The 20,907-nt window shown below is 37.4% G+C and overlaps 1 protein-coding gene across 5 annotated transcripts in view; it reads right to left on the reverse strand.

The window, feature by feature from the left end:
• The window catches only part of PDE5A (phosphodiesterase 5A), a 146,070-nt gene that overhangs the window by 67,692 nt on the left and 57,471 nt on the right, over positions 1–20,907 (reverse strand). For all 5 annotated transcript variants that reach the window (XM_059066196.2, XM_067036581.1, XM_067036580.1 and 2 more), the window contains 5 exons: positions 16,409–16,480; positions 14,687–14,776; positions 10,841–10,978; positions 8,718–8,785; positions 213–321 (listed from right to left, as the gene is read on the reverse strand). In XM_059066196.2, coding sequence (XP_058922179.1) covers positions 213–321; positions 8,718–8,785; positions 10,841–10,978; positions 14,687–14,776; positions 16,409–16,480 — 477 coding nt within the window. The remainder of the gene's footprint in view (positions 1–212; positions 322–8,717; positions 8,786–10,840; positions 10,979–14,686; positions 14,777–16,408; positions 16,481–20,907) is intronic.

Genomic DNA, 20,907 nt, shown 5'->3' on the forward strand with positions numbered 1-20,907 from the left:
ACGAGAAGCCCGCGCACCGCAACGAGGAATAGCCTCCACTCACCACAACTAGAGAAAGCCCATGCAAAGCAATGAAGACCCAACGCAGCCAAAAATCAATCAATAAATAAATTAAAAAAAAATTTTTTTTTTTTAAAAAGAGTAACTAGTTTAAGTGCAGATCTGATAGGAAAACAGCCTTCAAGCTCCAAGTCTAAAATTGGGTTACTTACTGTCCAGGGAAATCTTTTATCTTTACTGACATCTGGGATATTAAGTGGTTCCATAGTATTTTTGACATACTGAGCATACATGTAATTGATTCTGTTCGCATCACGTTCCCTGTGGAGATAACAGAGATGAATTCTTTCTGTGCAGTGAAAAAACGTAGGCAAAACAGAGTCAAATAGGTGATTATAAGAGAAACATACCAGTCTTAAATTATAGAGCAAAGTGTATATCTTAATTGGAAAATGCAGCTTTAAACATATTTGATGATTTACAACTTTGGTAGTTACTATAACTGAAATGCTTTGAAAAAACAAAGACCCACAATTTTTCCACTATCTAAAACAAGTTTAAAATGTCATTAAGTAATCTTATTACCACTGTTAATGGGCATGTTGATTTTTGTGTTTAATGTAAAATCCATATGAATTTTCCCTAGGTCTTATTTTCTCATCAGATTATAGAATGACTAAAGTCTAGTGTCTGTTTTTACTTCCTCAGTTATTTATTTAATCTATCCATTCCAATAAAACAATCTTTTACACATTTCAGACCAAGGGGAAAATCGAGCAGGCCTAGAAGAATTTTATTAAGCTCGTCCCTCTTCTTTTTTCCGCTTTAAATTGAAAAAAAAATTTTTTTGAACCTACAACATTTTCCCAGTTTCTTGCTTAATAGTTTGAACATAAAAGGTTAACCTGATGCCACAGGGTTCATAAGTGCAGTGCCAGTAATGGGGTTGGGAAAACAGAACAGAACGCATCTTTTCAGCAGGAAACTTCCTATGTTCCTTGGTGACGGGCATGCATTCCGCAAAGAGGGTCAAGTTATAGAAATTTACTCCAGCCGTAAGTATGTGCCTGTTATTAACTGTAACATCACTAACTGAAGAAAACAGGAAAGCCTAATAGCGGGAGACATTTCACAATAAAATATGCGCCTCAGGAAAAATGTCCACTTGGTCTGAGTTCTCCAAGCGCTAATCTTTTCCTGTCTTCCATCCTTCTCACTTAGCCTGCCAAGCTGCTCCTAGGACAGTGGTTTTCAAATGATGTTCTCAATCACTGTGATTCCACAAAGATTCCTGACGTCGTGGCCTCATTCCTGGCCAAGATAACTGAGTCTTTCCTTTCTTTGCTGTACATTTTAGGTTAAGCATAATTTGGTCAAATCAGGTACTGACCATATGTCCAGTATTATATACAAGTGATTAAAGAATGAAAGGGAAATGACAATAGTAACACAGGAATACGTGAACTTCAGACGGAGCATTTTCTGAGCCTAGATTGATAATGTGGGAAGGCATGCAAAATGTCACACGCATCAGAGCTAGGACATTCCTGGGTTTCTATTTCATACATATCATTTGGGTAGAACCCCAAGAAAAGGTTATAAGTGTAAGATTTAGGTTAACAAAACTATTTTAAAACCACAAATATTTCATGGACAGCAAAAGTCTCACAAAAAGAAAACAAGAAGCTACACTAAAGATAAGAAAAATGAAAAGGTAGTTATAGAGAGAGATATACACTGGAGAGGATATCTTTGTCCAAATCTCTTTTAAAATGACGATAATGATGATGATTACTTTTATTGTTCTTATCATCATCATTATGTCAACAGTGGGAGCCAGATGAAACCCAAATAGTTAAGCAACTTGCCAGAGATCATAAATTCAGATGTATAGGCATTGATACAGAGAAGCAGAAGTATTAAAATTACTTTTAAATCAATAGAAACCTAACTTTTTTCAATTCCCTGAAAATTTTAAGTTTTCCTGATGGTTACTTTAGTGAAAAATTAGTATTAGATTTATTAAGGTTACGTGATAGCATCTTATTTCTTACTCTGTAAAAAGTGCTAATAAATTCTTACTTCCTCCCCTCAGTAACAACAGACTGAGCACTTCTTCCATGAGAGGCGCCCTTAGCGTCATGGAGAGACAAACTCCTAGAGGTCAGTAGCTGTCATAACGCGCTTGTAATCTAGTAGAGGAATGTGACAGAGAATGAATAATAATACAATGTCTAGTTGCATGTCCTCTTTGAGCAGAGTCTAGTGCAGAAGCCCCCAGCTGTCCCTCAGTAACTCTTCTCCCTTTCTCTTTATCTAGACACATGCCCACTGAGGATAAAGACTATATATATATCAGCCTCCCTGGTGGCTTGGGATCATCATGTGACGATGTAAGTTCTAGGCAACAGGAAATGTGACTGCTTCTAGAAAGCTTACCCAAAAGGCAGCTGACGTGTGCTCTCTGCCCCTTCTTTCCCTGTCCCCCGTCCTACCATTTAAAATGTGGATATGAAGGCTGGAGCTGCATCCTGGACCCTGAAGGGAAGGGCCACTCCCTAGAGATGCAGAGGAGAAAGCTTGCAGGTACCTGGGTCCCTGAGGCCTTTGTAGAACAGAGCAGCAACACAGAGCCTGAGCTGCCTGCCTCTGGGCCTTTACAGGAGAGAGTAATAATATTGCGTTCTTATTTAAGCTATTTTTACTTTGGGTTTTTATGATTCACACTCAAACCTAATCCTAACTAATACAACTGGTAACAATGAAAGCACCACATGTGGAGAAGATGGACAGATAACCCCTTGTCGGAGTGGGTTGGAAAAGAGGGGGTATTAGGGAAATGCGCAAAAGGCTGGTAAGATTTAAGGATGCAAAGAAAGACATCAAGAATGAAAAGGAGGGGGAAAAACAGTATAAAAACATTGCTGAAATGGAAGAGTTCTAGGTATATTTGGGAAACATTAAACAGCTACAGATTGTTAGGAATAAAGTGATGGTTTCAGGCTGAAGATGTTAGGACAGGTAGTGGATGATTTTGAAAGTGCAATGCAAAGGGATAGGATCTTTCTTTAAATAACAGGAATATTCTGGTAGCCTTGCAAATGTGTCTCTCAGACCTGCAACTGCAGGAGACCTAAATGACCAGTGTCTCTAGTCACTGTGCTCTGAAACCCAGGACTGTGTTTGTACCGCAGACACACTTCCCAGGGCTGCTCCTGGAAAAAGATGGAGCACACACAGCAGGGACACTAAGGTAGCCAGGCTTGGGAGACCCAGGATGCTTCTGACTGGAGGCTTTGGCTACAGAACTCCCCAGCAGCCTGGCCAAACTTTCCTTAGAACTGCTCGGCTACCTAAGACACTTCCACACGATGCTCTTTCCTTCTTTACCCTCTCTTTCACTCTGGGTCAGACTTGTGTGGGGAGCTCACGACTCTCTCATCCCCTCCCAGCTCTCTCCCCCTTTACTCTCACATGGGTTCCCCTAATAAATGTCTTACACATTTAATCTAGTCTTGGCATCTGCTTCTTGGAAAGCCTGCGCTAACTCAGACCTCTAAGGCTTTTTGCACAGTGGATATCAAGGGAGGTGCACATGAGTACATCCTTGGGAAGAGAGTCAGGGACACTGGAGCTTGGAAACACTGAGAAATTTCTGTGCTTTTAGATGTAAATGGGAATCACTTCAGGTTATGTGAACCAAAGACAGAAAAACACATCAAAGAGACACAGAAATACAAACACTTACTGATTACTTACTATGTGCTGGAAATTTTCTGAAGCATTTTATGTGTGTTAACTCATTTGGTCCTTTCTACAATCCTGCCATCAGTATCTCCAATTTACAGATGAAGAAACTGAGGCTTTGAGAGGTTAAATAATTCACACAAAGCGCTATAGCTAGTAAGTGGTGGAACTTAAGTTTAAATACAACCAGTCTGATTTCAGAGTCTACACTCTTACACTCTATATCTACCATTTTTTTAAGTAGTAAAAACCTTTCTACTATTTTCAAATTAGTAGGTGTTACTGTATTTAACTATAATTGTTTTCCAATATAGTTATAACTAATAAGTATTAACTAGTATATGTATTCCAAGAAAGTGAGCTTAAAGGCGTAATTCTATGTATTTGTCATTTTATGACAAAATGTGCATTTAAATCAACATGAAGTTAACTGATATGGAATTATAGCACTAAAATACCTATTTCTTAAAATTAAGAGCTAACATAAACTGTACCCCATCTAATTAGGTGGCTCTTTGAATCGAAGCACAGAAACTCTAAAACCTCCCGCCATCTGGAAATGAGCTCCCCTTCTGAATTCTTGGGTGACCCAAACTCCAACAGTTTGCTGTGCTTTATCCCAGTGATAATATGATTCTAGTAATTATGTATAATGTTCACCCTGAATATTTTTTATTTTTACACTTAACATTTCAAAACTGTCTTCAATAAATTATTTTAATTTATAAAAGGTAATTAGTGGGTTGGTTGGAAAAGTACCAAGCTGATACATAACTGCCTAAAAAGGACGATTTGCTTACTGCTAACATCATCAAATTGCCTAGCACTTCATCTCATGGAAGAGTGTTTGGATTGACAAAGTGTTTAATAATGAGAATTGGAGAGGCCTAAATTCTATCAACAAGCAATTTTAGAAACGTAATACAGAATCTGCTGGTCAAGTGTCAATACCAGTTAGTCCTTCAAAAAGCTGAAGTTGCTAAACACCATTTTAATTAGGAGTTTTCACAAAATAAAGCCTGAATTTTAATTAGGAGTTTTCACAAAATTAAGCCTGAAATCTAATTTTATTAAAATAAAACCATATTTACATCACTAAGGCGACTTTTATTGCACCATTATAATAAAGGCTAACTATTAGCTAATGTACGGCACTGGTGTTGAATAATTTTCATTACTGTAAAATCAGTTAATGAATCAGTTTAAATGATCCATGTAAATTAGTCTCTTTTAAGGTAACCACACTGACCTATTTATCCTTTATAAAACAATCTTTATACTAAGACTGTCTTGGTATAATTTTTAAAAGTGGAAAGATATCTTCCATTTTTCCTACAGAGAGGGAACGTGATATTCATCAGAAACAAAGTAAAAGTGCTAACAAAAGATCAAGATAATAAATAAATAAATAAATACTAAGACTTAAATATATATATATAGTAGGACCTCAGTTTTTTTAATGCAAATTGACCAGTAGAGGTCACTATCATACCAAGTCACGGGCTTGTTCAGCTGTCAGAGAAATAAGAGGACTTGTCTGACTTCACAACAAAAATCAAATGTGAATACATAAAATTACACAGGCATATGCTGCTACACAAATATTCAGAGGTAAATGTAGATAATTCATCATTTTATATAAATATTTTTCTTTTTGGCCGTGCTGCACGGCTTGCAGGATCTTAGCTCCCTGACCAGGGATCAAACCCAGGCCCTAACAGTGAAAGCGCCGAGTCCTAACCACTGGACCGCCAGGGAACTCCCATCATTTTATACATTTAATATGCATTATCATACTGATTTTCCTACTGTCCTCTGGATATATGTAAATTCATAAATATACATGTATATATTTCTTTTTTATTTGTCTATATAGCAATTTATTATTTATGCAAGCCAAAAAGTAAAATAATCAAATATTTACATGTTTAGAAGCTTTCTAAAATGTTCTTTATAAAAAGCAACAAAAATGTATGGTATCATAAAATCAAAATAGTATTATTAATGATCCTCCTAAGAATAAGACTTCATAACTGACCTAGGCAGTATAGCCCAATACCAGTATTTAAGAAAGATACATACATACTCACCAGGACATATGCATATTACCACATATTCAAAAAGGATTCAATTTCAACTAAAACAATGTCAAATGTGCCAGAAAATACACACACAGAAGCTTAGAAAAGAATAGATGTGGAGACGGGATATAAACTTCAGTTCACGACCAGCAATGCCAAGAGGGAAATAAAGATCAGCTATTCTGTTAAAACTTTGTGAACCAAAAACTCCAGCGTAGCAGAAAAATCTCTGGGTACAGATCCATGGTTTATGTACGCTGACTACCCATCCCACGCCCAAGTCACCAGTCAAGGCCTGAGTCAGGTGTACCTTCTGAGTCAAACTCATTCCCCATCTGCCCCCAAGTTACATTTGCTCCTTTGCTAATTCCTGAAATTCTTTCAATAGAAGAAAAGGTCTTTCATATTGTTAAAATAATAGTCTTGAAATAATGAGTTTTGATTTACATATAATCACTTAAACTAACAACTCTAAATCACTGTAGTCAACAGTTTCTCCATCTTGATGGGGAACACGGAAGAGGACAGGAAATGCGAGAAAAGATAAGAGAAGAAAGGAAAGGGTACAGAGGGCAGAAGACAGCTGCAGACCTCACATTGATTCATGGGGTCAGTCTTAATTAGGAGGGTCAGAACAAAACCAGGCTATGCACTTAAGTATTTTGTTCTTGCAGTTGCAAACTCAGGTAGTTCTGCTTTATATGATCTATAGAGATGATTTTCATTTTACTTTGCTTCCAGGTTTTTATCACAAACATTTTCTTCCAATTTTTTATGATGAACTTTTGAAACACATAAGAAAGTTGAAAGTAAAATGAATATCCTATTCCTAGATTCAACAATTTTTAATGTTTTGTCACATTTGCTATATCTATATATGTATGTGCAAACATTTATTTGTTTAAATACATTAATTTAGATATATTTACTTATTTATTTTTGGCTGAACCATATTTTATTTTATTTTTTGTTGGGAATTTTTAATTGAAGTGTAGTTGATTTACAGTGTCATGTTAGTTTCAGGTGTACAGCACAGTGATTCAGTTATACATATACATATATATGTATAACTGATTCTTTTCCCTTTTTCAGATTCTTTTCCCTTATAGTTTATGACAAAATATTGAGTATAGGCCCCTGTGTTATGCAGTAGATCCTTGCTGGTTATCTTTTTTTTTTTTTGGTACGCGGGCCTCTCACTGTCGTGGCCTCTCCCATTGCGGAGCACAGGCTCCGGACGCGCAGGCCCAGTGGCCATGGCTCACGGGCTCAGCCGCTCCGCGGCATGTGGGATCTTCCCGGACCGGGACACGAACCCGTGTCCCCTGCATTGGCAGGCGGATTCTCAATCACTGCGCCACCAGGGAAGCCCTGGTTATCTATCTTATATTTAGTAATGTGTATATGTTAGTCCCGACCTTCTAATTTATCACCCCCGTTTAAAATGGCAGACCATTTTAAACTAAGGTGCAGACATCATAACACTTCATCCTTAAATACACCAGCCTGAATCTCCTAAAAATAAAAACAATCTCCTACTAACCACAATATCTTCCTAATTCCAAAGAAAAGGTACCAATAATTCCCCACCAACACCTAGTATCCAGTCCATATTCAGATTTCCAACTGTCCTAACAAATGTCTTTGATAGCTATTTGTTTTTAACCAGGATCTAATCAAGGTTCACATACTGCATTTGGCTGTTAGGTCTGAGAACAGTCCCTGCCTCCATTTTATTCAATGACATTGACTTTTTGAAGAGACCAGGCCAGTTATCTTATAGAATGTTCTATAGTTTAGATTTGCACAGAGGTTATTTTTAAAGTATCACCACCAAGGAGCTTGGTTACTGAGGACATTACTAACTGTGGCATCATTCACCTACATGAAATAATTCTCTGGTAAGTCAACTGAAGAGTAAAAATCTGGAACTTTAATGTCAAATAGTAAAGCTAAAATAATGTTCTATTTCCATGATCATATGAGGCTTTTAAGTTACAATATCAATAATTAGGAGTAATATAAATTGACACAAATTATTTTAGGGAGTGAAATAATTTGAAACAAATGAATAAGGAATAATGTGATAAAATCAGCATTATGCCCAAGAATTCCTGATGCTTTACCCTGGCAGACTTATATTCCTTAGACTACCTTATTGCTTAAGCAAAAACCACCACTGTTTTGCTAAGGGTGCAAAAGGAAATATGACAAGAACACTTGGTAATTTACTCTAAATCCTTTTTAAAATTCTTCAGAAAGCAAATATACAATTGGGCCAGTAACAAGTATAACCTTGATATGTTAATACTTTCTATTGTTTCTGCGTACCAGTTAACAACAACCAAAAAATGAATACTAATTTTAAAATTTAAAAAAAAAACATGAAAAATAAATGAACTACAATAGAGATCTGGTCTGATTCTAGCCATAGGGTACATGTATTGGTGTGACTGAGATCACAGGCTTCCTTCTGGTGTTAGTTAAATCCTATGGCTGATTCCAAAGCAGAATAGACTCATAGAAAAAAATGTGTTCAGAAGCCTGTCAAATTTCCAGTGAGGGTCTAATACGCAATGAAAAAATATAATTGAAATATAGTACTTGCGGGTCTTAAATGAGTCAGTTCACAAAACACACTGTACCCAGGCCTATACTAATTGTGACACCATTCACTCTATGAAAGAATTCTCCAACATGTCAAATGCAGTGGAAAAAAACCTGGACATATAACATCAAATAGTAAAGTATTTTCACAAATGAAATTATTTGTGGGAGGAAAAAAGCAGCTGTAGCTTCTATGTCTTAAATTAAATAGGTTGTGAAATAACTATGTAGCCAGAATTACATGTGATAAAGACACACAGACAGATAATTAAGTTTTCTTACCTTGTTAAAGTATCTGATGATTTTTCTAATTCCTCATACTCCATGTGAAACACACTAGAAAAAGAATCCTGAAAACAGAGCAACAACACAGACTGAGAAATAAGTTTGAGAATGCAATGAAAACTATCTAAATACAGACATATGAGTCTGTGGAACTGACTGAAGACACCAATCCTCACAATTTCTTTTCACTTTTTCAGACAAAACTGACCTAAGTGCTCACGACATCCTCAAGTCTAACTCCTATTACTTAGAACATGCTGCTGTTGTTTCTGATACCGACTTGCAAAAATGCTTGTTTGAGTTTTTGTTCTTCTGCCAGCTGTTAATAAATAATTAACTTCAAATTTTCTCTATATTTATTCAAAATCCTCAAGTTTTAGCTTTTATGCATACGTTGATTGCTATTGTTGGGTCTTTTTGAAAAGACACCTGATTCAGTAATATTTTATGAGATCATTAAATTATGAAGATTTTAACAACATAGAGAAGTATTTCTGAAGTTAAATTAAAAAGCAAAACACACATTTGCACCCATACTATAGTTACAACTGAATAAAAAATTAGAAGGAAACAAATAAAACAATGATATCAGTTTAATTTGGAGACAGAAGAACTGAGTACATTTTTTTTCTTGTTCACATTTGGATTTTTGCTCATGTGTTGAAATATTTTTAATCAAAAAATAATTACAGTATAAATGGGTATCAAGTCACTTAACTGCTACACCCACAAAATTAAGTCATTAAAAAGTGAGCAAAAATATTAGTGGGCATACTGCTGAGCTGTATTTTAAAGCAACACTGATACCAGTCAATTGCTGCCATGATAGGGGTTAACTGGATGAGCTGAATATTAATTAAAGTGATATTTAAGTTGTCTAAAAAAAGCGAGTGCACTTATGTATAACTTTCAAAAATTAAATGCCAAAGAGCAGGTCACAGAGCAAAAATGATAAATTGACATACTGCATTAAAGAGTTCTGACCTGAACTTGAAAAGGATAGCTACAATCTTTTAATTATCTCTATACTAAGGAGTTTATAACTGATTGAAAATATTAAATAATATCCATGAGAATACTGACTATCTCATAGCATAGTGAATTCTTATTTGATTTCCTATTAATGAGAGTTACACACACACACGATGATTCAGATAATGTTGCATCACACAGTAGGTCTTACCATCTAATAAAATAATTAAAAATTTAAAATATAAGTTTTAAAATATCTTTTATTATTCTACTTCCCAAAAAACCATCAATTCAGATGTCACACGTGGACTGTAATTGACTTTATACACTTGAGAATTCCCATTCTTTTTCCTAACCCACCAATGAAGAGCCTGCTCTCAGGGTCTAAATGAAAAAGGAAACAAACAACTACATCAAAAAGAAATATACCAAAGACAGTGGTTCATTGGTTGAGAAGGAAAAGAAACTGCATAAAAGAAAACGACCTTGGGCTAAAGGCCCTGATGCTAACAGCAAACTCAGTTGGCCTGTCTAGAAGTAACCATATGAGAACACTCCATCTTTCCACACACATCCTGTCTCTTTACATTACAAATCAATGGCTTGAAACCTACCAATTAGAACAGTTTAGTGGCTTTCTACAGTGGGTAAAGAATTTGGGACTAATAGGTACCTTTAGCAGCATTGCCTCCATTGGGCCACGCCTTTTGGTTTCTACATAATCGCTGGTAAAAAGACATTTTTATAGCCAACCAATTCAGAAGGCGGTCTACCTGTTCATAGCAAGAGAGCACAACTATTCTCCACCAAAAAAGGTCTGCACACTGTAGTGTGTCACTGTAGTGACAATGTATTTCTCCACCAAGGTAGTGTAGCCATTGACAAAAGCAACACACTGACGTTACCAATGGTAACTGTAATACTTAGTGGAGGGTCAACAAGGGGAAAGGGTGCACTGAAGGCATCCTCCAACCTCACCTCTACCTCTTTTCAACCAGAACAGCTCACACTTCGATTGACTTTACATAAACAACCATATTCAGTGGGATTTGAGAGAGTTCTGAGGCCAACCTGAAGTTTAAAGCAGTGCTTTAAGGAATACAAATTTTTGTCTTTCTAAAAATAAAAAAGTCATACTCTGTACTCACGGAGCAATCTTCATCCACTATGAAAATGGTGCATTTCTGCACCTGCATGAAAGAGATAATAGTGGCAGCTATTTTCTTTAGAATTACTTCTAATGATTGTTGTTCTTCAAAAATTAGGCTAGCAAGGTCAAGCAGCACCTAGACAAAAAAAATTAAAAGCTTACTATTAGTAACTGTAATTATTAAAGCAATACAATGATTTATATGGGTTGTAAGTTGTTTACATATAATCTAACAAGTTACACCCCAGTTGCCATTCAAGTGCTAAATACATAAGTCTCTGCTTACTAACAAAATTTCCCTGTTGATTGTTAGTACAATTAGTACACTGGTTACGATCACAGACTCTGAAGCCAAAGCCAACCGTTTTTAATCCCAGCTTCCCCTCCAGCTAGCCTTGTGATCTAGGGCAAGTTTCTTGAAAATGGGGATAATAATAGTACCAAAATCATGGAGCTGTTGTGAGGACTAAATAAGTTAACATTTATAAAGCATTTTGAACAGTGTCTGATATATAAAATACACTGTTGTTTTTGGTGATCCAAACTTCTGAGATCAACATTGCCAACATTTTCACAGAGAACAGAAAATATTGTCCAAAATAAACAAAGTTTTAAAAGTTCCTTTTGTGTTCTTCCTGATAATTTCTCTTTTCTTTACTTACACAGATTTCATCTAGTCTCACAAAGTATTTGTGCAACGAGTGGGGGAGAAAGGGTATTATAGAAAATTTATCGGAGGTTATACTATCCTTGCTGAGCCCTGAAAGATGAGCAGGAATTGTTCAGGTGAAGTGGGGAAGGAAAATATCTCAGTCCTAAAGAACTGAATTGGGCTTCCCTGGTGGCGCAGTGGTTGAGAGTCCACCTGCCGATACAGGGGACGCGGGCTCGTGCCCCGGTCCAGGAGGATCCCACGTGCCGCGGAGCGTCAGGAGCCTGTGCTCCGCAATGGGAGGGGCCGCAGCGGTGAGAGGCCCGCGTACCGAAGGAAAAAAAAAAGAACTGAATTGAGAGAAAGTAGCATATTGCAAGTTTTGATCAAGTTTTATGAGAATACAGAGTGTAAAGAGGAGAACTAGGGAGATGAGATTGCAGAGGTAAGTGAAGAAAGAACCTCAAAAGCCCTATCTTCTTTTCAAGCAGTTTGGACTGTGATGGATTGCAGGAGAGAAGTGACAAGAATCACAAGTATGTTTGTAAAAATGAGGACTGGATTAATGGGTGGCAAAAATGGAGCAGGGAGACGTCAGGAAGATGCTGGAGTTGAAGTCCACGGAAGGTCCACAGTCTTATTAACATAAGTTCTAAACAGAGAAATTAAAGGGTGGGGGAGATGAATTATCAAACAGATAATGAAAATGAATTACAGAAAACCCAAGGGCTTAAGTCTCCAGACTGAAAGGAATGACCAGGTACCGGCATGATGAATGAAAAAAAGAATCATATGGTGAAATTCAGTACAAAAGCAACAATAAATAAATAATCCAAAAGGCTTATAGAAAAAAAAAAAAGCACCAAGAATCAGAACAATATGAATGCTAGAAGACAGTACTACTTTTAAGTTCTGAGAAACTAATTTTTCAATGCAGAATTTTATACCCAGCCAAATTGGTAGGATGGTACAATAGATATTTTCATTCACGCCAGGACTCAGAGAGCTTACCTCACCAATACCGGTTCTCAAGTAGTTAACTGAGAATGTGCTACACTAGAACAAGGGAGTAAACTGAGAAAAAAAGAGTTCTGGGATCCAGTGGATAACCAGTGGAGTCTTTCTAAGAAAGCATTGAAGGAAAGTTCTATGATGACCCCTCTGCAGCAGGCATGGGGAAAAATAGTTTTGCTTGAAAGAAGAAAGAGAGAGAACCTCAATTTGAGGATTCTCCATGAAAAAGAACTCAAGAGAATGCCTAAATAATGGAGAGTTTGCAGGGGGAGGGGGACCAAGAACATGAGGCTACACTAGAGCAAACAGTTCAAGGAAGAAAGAAGAGATTTCAGAAACAAGAAAAACTAAGTTATATAACAAAGGTAATATGAACAACAACATTTACATAATTAGTAAGAACAACATTTACATCATGGTACTTATAAACACTTTATTTTAAACTGCAACTTTAGAATTAACCTAGACAAAGCTTTAGAAAAGTCAAGCACGGTGGTAGCACAATACCAGATCTTCCTAGATTTACGACGGGGTTACATCTTGATAAATCCATTGTTAAGTTGAAAATATTTAAATTCGAAAATCTGTTTAATACACCCAACCTACTGAACATCACAGCTTAGCCCAGCCTACCTTAAACATACTCAGAACACTTATATTAGCCTACAGCTGGGCAAAATCATCTAACACAAAGCCTATTTTATAATAAAGTATTGAATATCTCATGTAATTTATTGAATACTGTACTGAAAGTGAAAACCAGAATGGTTGTATGGGGACAGAATGCTTTTAAGTGTACTGGTTGTTTACCCTCGTGATGGCGTGGCTGCTGGGAGCTGTGGCTACTGCCACTGCCCAGCGTCATGAGAGAGTGCCATGACATATATCGCTATCCCAGGAAAAGATCAATATTAAAAATTCGAAGTATTGGGCTTCCCTGGTGGCGCAGTGGTTGAGAATCCGCCTGCCGATGTAGGAGACACGGGTTCGTGCCCTGGTCCGGGAAGATCCCACATGCTGCGGAGCAACTAAGCCCGTGAGCCATGGCCGCTAGGCCTGCGCGTCCGGAGCCTGTGCTCCGCAGCGGGAGAGGCCACAACAGTGAGAGGCCCGCATACCGCAAAAAAAAAAAAAAAAAAAAAAAAAAAAAAAAAATTCGAAGTATGGTTTCTACTGAATGTGTATAGCTTTCACACCATCGTAAAGTTGGAAAATTGTAAGTTTAACCAGTGTAAGTTAAGGACCATCCGTATATATGTTATCAATGTGGGCAATATAAATGAAAAAGTCCAGATAGGAAAAGCAGAGGTCAGGCGTAGTAATTGGGAAGGAGAGACGAGGGATGCTAAGATTATCATTTTATAAAGCATGAAATAAGAGATGATGTCTCTATCAGTGTTCTACAGTGTTTCCTGAGCTTATTCCCATGCTTCTAGAAGTTCTCTACAATAATTTTTACATTTTGTATCCTTTGTTTTAATATGAGTAATAAAATGAAGCATATTCTGAAAAAATATAGAGATGATGTCTCTAATTGATAGAATAAGAACTAAAACTCTTAATATTACACGCACAACTCATCCAATAACCTTAAATAGTGACATAAAAATACTAGTACCATGGGCTTCCCTGGTGGCGCAGTGGTTGAGAGTCCGCCTGCCAATGCAGGGGACACGGGTTTGTGGCCCGGTCTGGGAAGATTCCACATGCCGCAGAGCGGCTGGGCCTGTGAGCCATTGCTGCTGAGCCTGCGCGTCCGGAGCCTGTGCTCCGCAATGGGAGAGGCCACAGCAGTGAGAGGCCCACGTACCGCAAACAAAAAACTGGTACCATAACGGCAAACTAAAGGGTGGTATAAGTTAAATAAATCTTCATCTGTTAACAGTGATAAAGCAACAGCTCATGGAAAATACAAAATGGAAAATATAACTATTAGAAGAAACAGTTAAAATATTTAGAAATTGAATTTGCACGGTTTGGATTTCTAATGATATATATATATATATATATATATAATATATTATATATAATATATATATGATGTCTCTATCAGTGTTCTACAGTGTTTCCTGAGCTTATTCAGGAAACACTGAATATATATATAAAACTTGGATAACAATTTAAATTCCATTTTTTAAAAAAGGATTTCTACACTCTCTCTTTAGTAATCAGACTTGCCTGGTTTCTCTTGTTCTCCAGCAGTGAAGTCTCATAGAGTTGAGCATTATGAAGAACAATTCCACAAAATGCCAAGTAAGCAGCAAAGTCCTAGAAAACAGGCAAGACAAAAGCCAAATAAGAACTGTCAATAACCTGTCTTGTTATACTGCTTGAAACACAAACAACATTCAAAAATATTTACAGTTCAAATAAATATTTGGAAACCAACAGTGTAGATGTTTATTCTGCATAAAATTAGGAACTGATGCAAAGCAAGTGTTAGCTAAATGGTACAACCAGTAGATGACAACTGTTAACACAGTCCCCTAAAGTCATACAGTAGTTGAAAATTAGCAAAGAGAGAAGAGACACAGATCTCTTTACACCATGTGAAAATGAAATTCACTCTATGCAAAATTTGGTGTAGTCTCTAAATGATGTTAAGACTTGGGTTTAAGCTAAGACTATAAAAATAGCCTGTAACTTATTACTGGGGCAAACTGAAAGCTCACAATCTTGTTAGGAGAATATTGGCAATAACAGTCCCATACTAAATTGCAAATTTAGTATTAGTTTAAATATATCATTTTAAAGATGATATATCACCCTCATTATACTATACTAAGGTGATGTGCTCACCATTATACTAATTATTGATGAAAGGAAATCTTTATTCACAATCATGAATTTATTTTGCCAAGAGATGATACAGCCTAAGAATGCAAATCTTTCAAGAGGGGTTGACATTAATGGACTATAAACAAATAACGGAATAAATAGCCAATCTAGAACCATGTTCCCCGCCAAATATCCTCAGGTGTCATCGATAGAATAGGAGACTAGATGTCTATTACACTGATTTAAAAAGGTACTTGCTATGTTCTGAAGCAATTAAGACATGGGGACCAACATTAGTGCCAACACAGCCTACAACATGAGACAAAAATAACCGTCTTGTTGGAATGTCTTCCAAAAGCTCCTACTAATTTTCAGGAAGTGACAGAAATAACAATGGGCTTGAATAGGAAGAATTCAGTGGGCTCCATGATATACATTATAATTGCATATTCAAGAAGAGAAATAATAAAACCTACTGACAGAATGAAGTTCTAAACAGGTTTAAGGGCTTCTGTCCTTAAAAGGAAAGCATGTCGATGTGGTGTGAGGAATGTATTCCTTCAGAGTTGGACGAGAAGGGTAATAAAATAATGCTGACTGCCACTCTTTCTGAAGCTAAATTCACATCATTCAGCACGAATTCACACCTTGGCGCCCCACCGTCTGAGTGCAAAGCTTATAAAACATTCTGCATTTGCTTCACCAGGAGGCAGTTCTAATTTTAAGCTGACCTGGAGCACTGAACTTGGAGCAGTGTTTCAGGGATTTTACGTAATGTTGAATTTCTTGATAGCAGTGATGAAAGGTAAATGAGAGAGTAAGAACACTGTATCACGCTCTGGATGGCTGCAACATGCACACAGCCTCAGGGGAGGCCTGGTGGCATGGTGAGGAGGCAGTGGGGACGGGGTTCTGTTGACTAAAGACCACAACTAGTCCACAACTCAGGTCAGCACTGATTTAGCCAGAGGCAAGAGACACTTTTGAACGTTTCGGATCATTTTAAACCATAATGTTTTTGTGATCAACTACGTCAGCAATCACTAATTCCAGAGGTCTATACAACTCTAAAGAGAAAGCATCTTCCTAAATTGAGACCATACCAGAACCAAGTTTTGGTACCTTTTCATCTTTTTCAGTGAATGTCCCACCATTTCCCGATTTCTTGTTGATGGCCTGGGCTACACCAACAACCTGGTATAAGAAGAGAACATTGGTAATTTCGTTGACTGAAATTATTGGTATAAATTCACCAAAGCGTGTTTGCAGAATAATTTCTACATGTGCTTTAAAATAACAATAAGCTACAAAATCAACACAAACCCCTCAGCATCTGAATTAGTTCCGTATCATTTTGTACATTCTTTTTTCCTAATAAGAGTTCAAATGTTTCTAACTTCTTGGGTCCCAAACTATATTTGATTCTGGGATTTCATGCTGCCCTGTGAAAGAAATTGTTGGCAATCACTCTGTATGTGAATATTTTCCATGGCTTTTGAATAAAAAATAAACATTAAATTTATAACACGTTTCAAATAGAATAGATGATTAAATGAACATTTTATATTGGTTTTAAATATAATATTTCAAATGGGCTAAATGCTCTTTTACTAAAAATGAAATAGGACCAATGGCCAGTCACAGAATTTAAAATGCAGGAGGACCAATTAGGGTAAAAATAATTCTTAATGTAGAGATGTTGTCCAACTTCTTTTGAAATTTCTGAACTTGAAAATTATCTTACCTTCAATAGACTTACTTTGGTGGAAAGAAGTTTTATTGAAAAATAGACTGAGCCTTATTTCAAATCAGAAGGGGTTTGAAAGATAAACTACATCTTAAAAAGACTGAGCTAAACTCTGGGAATATGTTTTAAGTTTCCACAAACATTTAGCAAGACTTTTAAGAACTTGCTAAAACTTTGTCATCTTCCTACTTAAAAATATATTTTACTTACCCATTTAGTTCCAAGTTGAAGTTTGTGTTATTACCTTATTAGTCTTTTAAAGACCTTCAACTTACTTTTGCTTCCTCTTTACTACTTATAAATTCTACTTGTCTCCTTCTACAATATAATATCAGTGTAAAAAGCTATTATCCTCTGAACGGTTATACTTTAGAAATATAAAGTCCTGAGTTTTGTGTGGATGGTCCGTCCTTTTTTCTCAGCTCACTCTAGCCCCTTAGCTTTAAGAAATGGATATAAAAAATTCCCTTCCAAGATAGCAGAGCAAGGACAGAGAAATACATTCTTGTCTGATGTTTTCTGTTCTCAACGTTTCCTCCCCACCCTACGACAGAGTGAAGAGATGTTGATTTTAAAAAGCAGAATCATCCAATTATCCTGCACCTATTTGACACTCTTTAGCTCTTGGCTAACAGATTTCTCGATGCTCCAATCTCAATGACAAAATGCCTACAAAAGCTTTTGTCTAAGGTCAAAACGTCTGGACTGCAGCCAGGTACATTCACTTGAATATAACTGATGGGAGTCTCTTGAGGGTCACTGGGGTCTAATACACAGTGCTACCAGTATAACTTGGTGATTCTATTTTAAGCATTCATTCATTTACTCTAAAAATATTGTGGTGACGACTGTGTACCAGGGAGTGATAAGAACTGGGAGAAAGGCTGCCCGGGAGGAGCTCAAGAGTCAAGAATGGGTGATACATAAACATATATGTACAGCACACGTTATGATCAAAGTGATGGTACAGACACCCACAGATTGTTAAGAGAACAGAAGGGAGACCAAATATGCATAAAAGAGAAGGTGTCTCAGAAATGATGACATCTGAGTTTTTATTTGTCTTTAATAAATGGTTTGATAAAAGAAAGAGTTAAATTTTAAAATCTTCATTTTAAGGAAGAAGAGATTAAAACAGATAAAGAGACTGTTATGCAAACCTTCTCAGATAACTATACAGTATTAAAAGAAGCATGTATTGATGTGCTGTTTGTACCTGGAGCCGTGTGACTCAACGTACTACAAGCAAGACAATTTTCAACTAATACAACACTGTTCACGTAGTTCAATAACTGTTCTCCATTTCGAGAATTTCTATTTGATTCTTTTCTCAAACCCGCCTCCTCCTCCTCCTCCTTCCCCTCTTCCTCTTTCTTTTTTTCCTTTAAATACTAGTGCCAGTTGTCCTTCATCTCTTAGAACATACTGGGTTTTGAGTGTAAGTTCACCCATAGCAGGGACTGTTTTCCATGGGAGCCCCATGTCCCCTGAGTCATGAAGTGTCAGGCATAGAGACTTGCTGCTTGTCTGGCACTGCACTGATGGCATGAACTTGAACTCCATACCCTGCGGGGCACAAGCCCTGCTCTCATGGTTCACCGGTGTCTCTTCTTTGTCTCGCAGCTGCAGGCGGAGGCAAGCTTTCCTCGTTGCTGCAAAGTTTTCCAGGCCTGGTTCCACGGGTGGAAACTTCACAGACCCAGGCTTCCCCTGGGAGTTTAGCTTCCCCTCCCTGCCCTCACCGTGCCTGTGGAGGGGGCTCATCACCCCTGCCTGCAGATGTTACCTGCAGGCATTCACCTGACCATCCTGACTCTCACAACTCAGGAGCCCATCTGGACTTTGGTCATTCATGCTGCTTACCTTGGGTTCCTCTCTTGGTTTCTGATACCTGGGGATTTCCCTTTCTTGAGCTCCTCTGTAATTTTTAAGATGGCTTTTGGTGAAACTTTATTCTCTACTTGTTTGCAGAATGGGGAGGTGGGTGGTGTTCTGCACCTGTTCAGTCTGGCAAACTGATCAGAAGTCTTGTTCACAGGCTTTAAACCCTACTTTGTATCCCCTGAACACCAGCTCTTTACTATAGTTAATTGTGTTCCCCTAACATTAGGGCAAGATATTAATCATTAGGCAACTTCATGGAATGAAGACTTCCAGTGAAGAATTTTCCATCCTTTTCGGTGACCAATTATTTCTCTCACTAGTAATTTTATAGATTTAGATATTAGAGGTTAATTTGCTTAAGGGATGATTATTTAAATATAATTAATTATTTTTTAGAAAAACAGGCAAGTTGTTTCAAGGGACTATTAGATCAGGAAAATATATATGGTACTCACATGTGCCTCAATACTTAGCTGGATGACATTTTTTAAATACCACCGATAAAAACAACAGATAAAAATCAGAGAAAAGGTATAGTGTTTGTCCAAGGTACCATAAGACAGTAAAAGACAAAAAAGACTTTGATTCTCCAAATTTCCAAGGAGCCTAGCAAAACTTGTACCCCCTACCATCTATTGCTCCTTTAAACAAATTAATTTTCTTCAAGACAAGGTTTTTAAATGTCAGTTTTCAAGGACAGCTTTTATGGCAAGAATTTGTCAGACCTCATATCTGAGAGGCAAAGCCCCTAAAAATTTTAGCTTCCATATCAGAAGCCCAATCACTCTGCCTACCTGCTATCCACCTGCAGTACTCTCCAACACCGATACTTTAATGCTATTTTTTTTTTTTAAAGCACAAAGAAGCTTCTCTGTTTTCTATGTCACTGGCACTTTTCAGAACATAAATGAATATTACATCCTCACAGGGTCAAGTGTTCTTTTAGGAATGCAAAGGGCAAGACTTGACTCTTGCTGGGTTGATCAGTGAGGAATGTGACAGCTGGTCGCTTCAGGGACAAGTGATCACTGCCACAGCAGGAGCAATTTCTTCTTCAATCAGCAGCTGCCCCGACCTTTACTGAGGCCATACATCAATCCCTACCATACATTTCCCTGTTCCTAGTTCCAGGGCATGAGCGGCATGGAGGCTAAAAGCTTGGGAGAAAAGGAACAAACTCTACCAATCTTAGCTAGCCCTGTCCCACCTGCAGAATGCCTCTATTATAATGACAGGATTCTAGACCATCTGTAACCCGAGCTGAAAACCTTACTTCACCAGGAAAACAAGAACTTAACGTAGACAGGAGCCAGTGGAGAATTCTTCCCAGTGCTCTTTTCACACTTTCTCTTGACTCAGTCATTCATTCAGCAACAAATATTTTATTCAACAAATAATTCATATGCACCTTTAATATACCAGTCACTGTTCTAGACAATGAAGATGACTCAGCAGTGAACAAGACAGACACAAATCTCTGTACTCATGGAGCTGACATTCTAGTCAGAGTGTTAGGCTTGGAAGGGAATCCCACCCCCATCCTCTGGCCCACCCCTGATTTACCGGGAAAATGAAACCGAGAGCGTTGACATGACCAATCCAGGCTTTTCCACCTCTTCCAAATCCTAGGCAATCAGCAAATTATGGTCAGATGCCATGTGGTAGGCAAAAGAATGGCCTCCAGAGATGTTCCTCATCCTAATCCCTGGAACCTGTGACTATGCTACCTCAAATGACAAAAGGGACTTTGCAGATGTGATTACGTTAAGGATCTGGAGACGGGGAGATTATCCTGAGTCATCTGGGTGGGCCCAATGCAATCACAAGAATCCTTTGGATGGAAAGTAGGAGGCAGGAGAGTCAGATAGATTTTAAGATGCAGCTGCAGGGTTTTTTGGCTTTTTTTTTTTTTAAAAGATCTTTTTTGTTATTTTGATGTTGACCATTTTTAGAGTCTTCATTGAGTTTGTTACAATATTGCTTCTGTTTT

Source organism: Kogia breviceps, chromosome 6 (genome assembly GCF_026419965.1).
Source record: "Kogia breviceps isolate mKogBre1 chromosome 6, mKogBre1 haplotype 1, whole genome shotgun sequence".
NCBI lineage: Eukaryota > Metazoa > Chordata > Mammalia > Artiodactyla > Physeteridae > Kogia > Kogia breviceps.